Source organism: Cystoisospora suis (assembly GCF_002600585.1).
Source record: "Cystoisospora suis strain Wien I chromosome Unknown contig_1426, whole genome shotgun sequence".
Taxonomy (NCBI): domain Eukaryota; phylum Apicomplexa; class Conoidasida; order Eucoccidiorida; family Sarcocystidae; genus Cystoisospora; species Cystoisospora suis.
The window spans coordinates 17100-23606 of record NW_027154226.1 but is presented as its reverse complement, the minus strand read 5'-3'; the positions used below and the strand labels follow the sequence as shown (position 1 = coordinate 23606).

General features: G+C 41.3%; 2 protein-coding genes across 2 annotated transcripts; one reads left to right on the top strand and one right to left on the bottom strand.

Annotated features, from left to right (window-relative positions):
* Nucleotides 1-794: 794 nt before the first annotated feature.
* CSUI_003259 (uncharacterized protein) lies at nt 795-2402 on the bottom strand (the record flags this gene model as incomplete). The annotated part of the gene is made up of 1 exon (XM_068063457.1): nt 795-2402. A coding segment is annotated over exon 1 (948 nt), but the record flags the coding sequence as incomplete, so codon positions are not given.
* CSUI_003258 (srr1 protein) lies at nt 1685-5616 on the top strand (the record flags this gene model as incomplete). The annotated part of the gene is made up of 2 exons (XM_068063456.1): nt 1685-1811; nt 3086-5616. 2 exons carry the CDS (start codon nt 1685-1687, stop codon nt 5614-5616), a joined length of 2658 nt encoding a protein of 885 aa, XP_067924569.1.
* Between the last annotated feature and the right edge of the window lie 891 nt (nt 5617-6507).

Sequence of the window (6507 nt, the reverse complement as noted above, 5' to 3'; positions counted from 1 at the left end):
ATATAGATAGATTGAAGATAGATATAGATATAGATAGATATAGATAGATTATAGATAGATAGATAGATAGATAGATAGATAGATTAATGATAGATAGATAGATAGATTAAAGATAGATAGATAGATAGATAGATAGATAGATTAAAGATAGATAGATAGATAGATAGATTAAAGTAGATAGACAGATAGATAGATAGACAGTTAAAGATTGATAGACAGATAAATAGATAGAATAAAGATAGATAGATAGATAGCGTGGAGATATCTAGATTTGTAATAGAGAGATTGACGATAGATAGATAGGTAGATAAATATATCGATAGATAGAGTCAAGGTAGATTAGAGAGAGATGTGACCTCTCTTTGTCACCGTGATTTGAGTGGGCCTTCCAAGTGTAGAGAAAATCTGCATCTCTAGACGTAGGGATGTCAAATACAATCCCCCCCAAAAATACCCCTATCATGTAAAGCCACAAATACATATGCATGCGTCATATATATATATATATATATGTATATATACGTATATGCATGCATCATATATATATGTATATATACGTAGATATATAGCAGATATATGCTACGCATGCGTACATATATGTAGATATATGGGAGATTACCTACATGCATGTATGGATATACGCAGAGAGAGAGAGAGTCCTGTTGACTCTTCCTTATGTCAGAGATGTATATGTCTATATATGTTTGCATCTAGGTGTTTTGACATATACATCTATGTACCTAAATGTACGGAAATCGATCTAAGTATGTTGGTATTCTTCCTGAGAACGTACTAAGAGAGAGATTAGGAGGGGGAGCTGTTTCGCCTTCCCCCTCTATAGGAGGGAGAGAAGAGAAGCCCCGAGGCAGCGGAAAAGAAGACTTAGGATTATTCTTCTTCCTCTCTCTCTCTCCTTCTTTTTCTTCTCTGCTCTTTCTCCAGAAAGAACAGAGAGAAGTCTTTCGACGAGAATTAGAGAAGTGTCTAAAGCTTTCTTTAATCGCTTCATGAGGACGCACGAGAGAAGAAGGCCAAGAAAGAGAAGAAGAGGAGAGAGGCAAGAAAGAAAAGAAAGGAGGGAGAGAATGACCATGAAGCGAGGAAGAGAAGAAAGAGAAAGAAGAGAAACTCGGACGGAAAGAAGAAGAAAGAGAAGAAGAAGAAGGCAAGACGGGCGGAGCAGAAGGAGAAGAAGAGGGAGTGGAGAGAGAAGAAATGTGAGAAGAACGTGTTGAAGGTAAAAAGAGAAAGGAAGTCAGAGAAGAAGAAGAAAAGGGGAGAGGGAGAGAAGAGGACGAAGAAGAATAGACAAGAGGAGAACGTGACGAAAGATTTTGAGATCTATGTGAGTGAAGGAAACAAGAGAAGAAGTTACATGAAGAAGACGAAAGGGAGGGAGGGTGGCCACGACGACGAAGATGGCTGTAAGAAGAAAAGGAAGAAGGAGAAGAAAGAAGAGGAGAGAAAGAAAGACTCTCTCCTCTTCTCGTACCTCTTCCTATAGAATCTCCATTAACAGAACGAAGAAACGCGAAGAGAGAGAAAAAGAGAAAAAAGACGGAGAGAAACAAGGAAAAAGAAGAGGAGAAGAAATGAACACTATGCCAGGGAAAAGACAATCGACGTTTCAACATCGATTGTCGAGTCTTCTTCTTCTTCTCCTCTTTCTGTGAGCACGAGGGACATGAAGGAGGGGGAGAAGAAGCAGAAGAAGAAGGAGAAGAAAAGGGAGAAGGAGACATTATGTCCCGTGACCGGCGAGAGAGTGAAGGAAGAGAAGAAGAAGAAGGAGAAGAGACACGGGATCAACGGTAGGTGACTGGCTTGGAACCCGTTGAAGAAGAAGAAAAATGGAGAGGAAGAGAAGAAGAAAAATGGCTGTAGAAGCTTGGATGTGTCATTTTTCTTATAAGAGAGAAAGAGAGAGAAGCAGGCAGGTATCTATCCTCTACATTTTCTCTTTCTTTCTTTCTCTCTTCTCTCTCTCCAGCTCACCTCATTCTCCTTTCTTCTTCTCTTCTTCTTTCTTCTTCTTTTCTTTCTATCGTCCTCTGCTTTTCCTCTCTCTTGTCTGTCCCTCTTCTTCTTCTCTCCCTCATGCGGCCAAGAGAGAAGAAAAAAGAAGAGAAACATAGAAGAGAAGAGAAGGCAGAAGATTCCAGGGAAAGAAGAAGAGAGAGATATAAATAGATAGGGAGATGAACGCAACGAAGTAAAACTAGAAAGAAGGACGAGGGAGAAGAAGAGAAGTAAGAAAAAGAAAAGTGTATAGGCACAAGTATGGATTAAGTTGTCTCAGAAGAGAGGTAAGTAATACACAGAGAGATCGATAGAGAGATGGAGAAGAAGTGTAGAGATCTTCGTCAGGAAATAGACTTCTCTATACTGTCTCCTGAGTAGTGAGAATACTTTAGTTCCTCGCTTCTTTTCCCCTGCCTTCGCGGCAAGACACACACCGCAAGGAAAAGCATATTTTCTCGTCGAGACAGGTGTTATCTTTCGTCATCTCGTCATGATGACCGATGTCTTCATGTCTGCATGCATGCATGCACACACCGCAATTATGTCAGCATGCATGCAGGCATGCAGTGTAAGGGCGTGGACGCACATGCAGGTGAAGGCGAGATATTTGGGTTTTGAAGGAAAGTTTTCTTTTCTTCTAGAGAAATATTCTTCCCACTGAATGACATCTTTCTTCATCTAGCTGCTTAGAGGAAAATTCCACGGAGAAACCTGCAATCCTTATATAGATGTCTTGTTCTCCTGTGTGCACTGTATATACACCGCAGCTCCCTAGTTTTCACGCCTAGAGAATTATCTCTCCGTCAGGCTGTATAAAAGTTTACAACTCCTTCATCTAAAAGAGATTTCTCTTTCTCTTTCAGGAGCAAAATTTCTACTTTATCTCTTCAGAGGCTCTCCTCTCTTTGTTGCTCTCTCTTGTCTGTCCCTCCTCCTTCTCGGTGTCGTCACGTGTTTCTCTCTGTTTTCTTTGCATGTCTTCTGTCTTTTCTTCTCATGGAGAGAGGGGAAAGGAGAATCTTTCAGGCTTTATCTCACGACTGAAATATGCCTCTTCCCTCAGCTACAGAGAAGAAGCTTTTTACGTCTTTCTCTCTTCTCCAAACTTCGGCGAGGAGGGATGCAGAAGAAGAAGAAGAACGAGCAGAGACATCAGAATGGACGTTTGTCTCGAGGCGCGGCGGAAAGAGACAGAATAGAAAGACAGGGATTAAGACTTGCCCTCCTTCTTTCTCTTCTTGTTCTCCTCTCTCTTCTTCCTCTTCTGACTTTCATGCTCTGGCATCGACGCATGGATCTGGTAGAAGAGAGAAAGAGCTTCTGATACAAGGAGAGAACAAGACAAGGAGACACCAAGAGAGAGACAGCAGCATCGATGTGTTGGGTCTGTCTCTTTCTCCAGCTTCGATACCATCGAAGGGGCGACTCTTATCTTGTGAATGGAGTAAGAATGAAGGAAAGAAAGACCACCTTTCTTCTTCTCTTCAACGGCAGGGAGAAAGAGATGAAGAGAACGACAGCGACTCAGAAGATAGAGGAACGAGAAAAGAAGAAGAAGAAGAGACACCCAGAAGTAGAAGAAGAAGAAGAAAGAGAGATGGGAGAGAGAGATTGAAAGGACGAGGTTCCTCTTGTCAGATAAATGAAGAAGAAGAAGAGATTCGAGGTGTCACTCAGTCTCTTCATTCATGCGTTGAGGAGCTTGAAAAATCTCCTTTCTGGATCACTTGCAAACATGCCATTCTCACTGCTCTCCAAGACATCCAAACATCCCACTCTTCTTCTTCTTCTCCCTCTTCTCGTCCTTCTCCTTCTTCTCCCCTTCCCTCTTCTTGTCCTTCTCCTTCTCCTTCTTCTCCCCTTCCCTCTTCTTGTCCTTCTCCTTCTTCTCCTCTTCTCTGTTCTTCCTCTCTTTCTCCTCCCCTTCTCTCTTCTTCTTCCTCTCCTTCTTCTTCATACTCTTCTTCTTGTTCTCTTCCTGAACTTCGCCTGCTTTGTCTTGGCTTGGGAAGTCCCACGGAGTGTAGTGACACCTTAAGCTGCCGCTATCAATTAGCTTTGGCTCTGTTGATTCAGAAGCACTTCTCTTGTTCCTCTGTTCTCGCATCTGATCCAGCCATGGAGACGTCCTCTCTAGACTATCGCATTCTCCAGTCTGTAGGAATCGAACCCACGCCTCCCTTTTCTTTCTCTTCTATGCATACACACCCATTCTTCACACACGTTTCGCCTCAAGAGATACACACGAAAAACGTTTCTTCTTCTTCCTCTTCTCCTTCTTCTTCTTCCTCTTCTTCTTCTTCTTCTTCAACATGCCCCCAAGAATCGATAGAAAGGAGAAGAAGCGAAGAATGTATTCATGGAGAAAGAGAAGATGAAGAAGAGAACAAGGAAGAGTTTGAAGCAACAAGACGAAGAAGAAAGTCTCCTGAAAATGAAGAAAGGAGTGTCGATATAGAGAGAGAACTCTCGACGAAATCTTCTGCAATCGGTAAAAAGGAAGATGAAGAAGAAGAAAGAAAGAGAGAAGAAAAGAGAAGAGGAAGAAAAGAAAGAATTCTTTATCTCTTTCTTCTACCTCATTGTGATGCCGACCTCTATGGTGACTTGCTCATGGAGTTTCTTCAACTTTCTCCTTTCTGTTCATTATGTCTTTCCTCTTATCAGATCTCTTCTATCTCTCCCGATCTCTCCGTCTCTTCGGAGTCAAGCGAAGAAGGAGAAGAAGAAAAGCGACAAGGTTTGAACGAGCATAAAGAACAAAACACTTCCACACAAAAAGAAACCCGATCGGAGAGGAGGAGGAGGAGAGAAGAAGAGAAAGAGGTGTCTTCTGATCTAAAGAAAGGCAAGAAGTGTCTTGAGGGATCTGAAGAGAATGAAGATAGCATGGAGAAAAAGAAGGAGAACGAAGAGGAGGAGAAGAAGAAAGGGACAACAAGTCAACAGAGACGATATGCATGTGTATGTACACTCAAAAGTGAACCTGAAGAGGAAGAAAAGAAGAAGAAGAAGGCTTTCTCAGGAGATGTTGTCGATCGTTTCTCAGAGCGTGCTTCGTCGTTCATTCTAATAGGCAATTCTTTCGCTTCTTACGCGGAGTTCCGTAGATCTCGCTTTCAGCCTTTCTACTTGAAGAAAGATCAAGAAAAAGCAAAAGAGGAGGAAGAAAAAGAAGAAAGATTACAGGTGTTTTGTCATCTTTTACGAGGAGAGAAAGAAGGTGGAGAAACGGAGAAGAAGCAAAAGAAGAAGAAAAAGAACAAGGACATACACCCGTCACGCACGCAAGAAAGTGACGGAGAAATGAAGAAGAAGAAGAATGCAGAAGACGAGGAGAAGAAGGAGAAGCCCGTGTTTCAAAGAAGAGGAAAAGAAGGCTTCTTCTTATCTCTAGGTCGTCCAGCACATATGATCTTTTATCTCTATAAGTTTCTCAAAGAAATCTCTCTTGACAAGAGTCCATTCTCGCCTTATATTCGGGCATTCAATGATTTATCTATTATGTATATAAATCCTAACAATTCACTAGCATCTTCTTCAGACTTCTGGAGAGACGTCTTATCTACAACGCATGGACTAACGATTCTCTAGGAGTTGAAATAAGAAAGAAAGCGTTTTTTCCGAACACCTCTTTCTTTCTTTCTCTCTCTCTCTTTCTTTTCTTTTGCTAGATAACTTCTGAAAGTATCTTCTTGTCTTTCCTCGTCTTCTCCTTCTTGTTTAGAAGCTTCATTGGATCTCCCTGTCCCTCTTCATACACACCTATATACAAGACCATCTATACGAATGCACGTATACCTACATCTATCTAAACATGAAGATATCTATATATATACGTATAGATGTGTATCTATCTATATCTATATACCTGCATACGTACATAGGTAGATGTGAGGTGTATTGACGGAGATTTTCATAGACTTGGTCGGAGTCCTTCTTCTTTCTACGGATGTGTTCGCCTTAGTATCAAGCAGGCAATCTGAATAATAGAAGAAGAAGTCTATATCTCACATCCATAGAAGAAGAAAAGTGATAGAGATACACAGAGCATAGACTGATAGACAGCTATTCCATATGCACCTAAGCCAGTCGCATGTCCTCCATGATAGCCTACATATATACATATATATATAGAGAGAGAGAGAAAGAGATGTGTATGCATGTATGTATATATAGGGTGAAGAGTGTAGAGAGAGACAAGCAGAAGAAGCGAATCTTATTCTTTGCTTCGAAGAGAACGTCGGATTTGTCAGAGTGAAGATGACTTATCCTTCAGACTCGCAGTGGAGTGTACATACACCTGACCCGTTGTCTCTCCTTTTGGATTGAAGGCAGTTTAACACCATTGATGGTTCTATTTCTTTCTTTTTCTCCTCTCTTGTCTCTTTCTCTTTCTTCTCAAGTTCGTCTCTCCCTTTTGTCTCAAGAGTATAGTAAACATCTTCTCTCTTCTTTCTTTCTTTCTCTGGTCTCTTTCTTTCT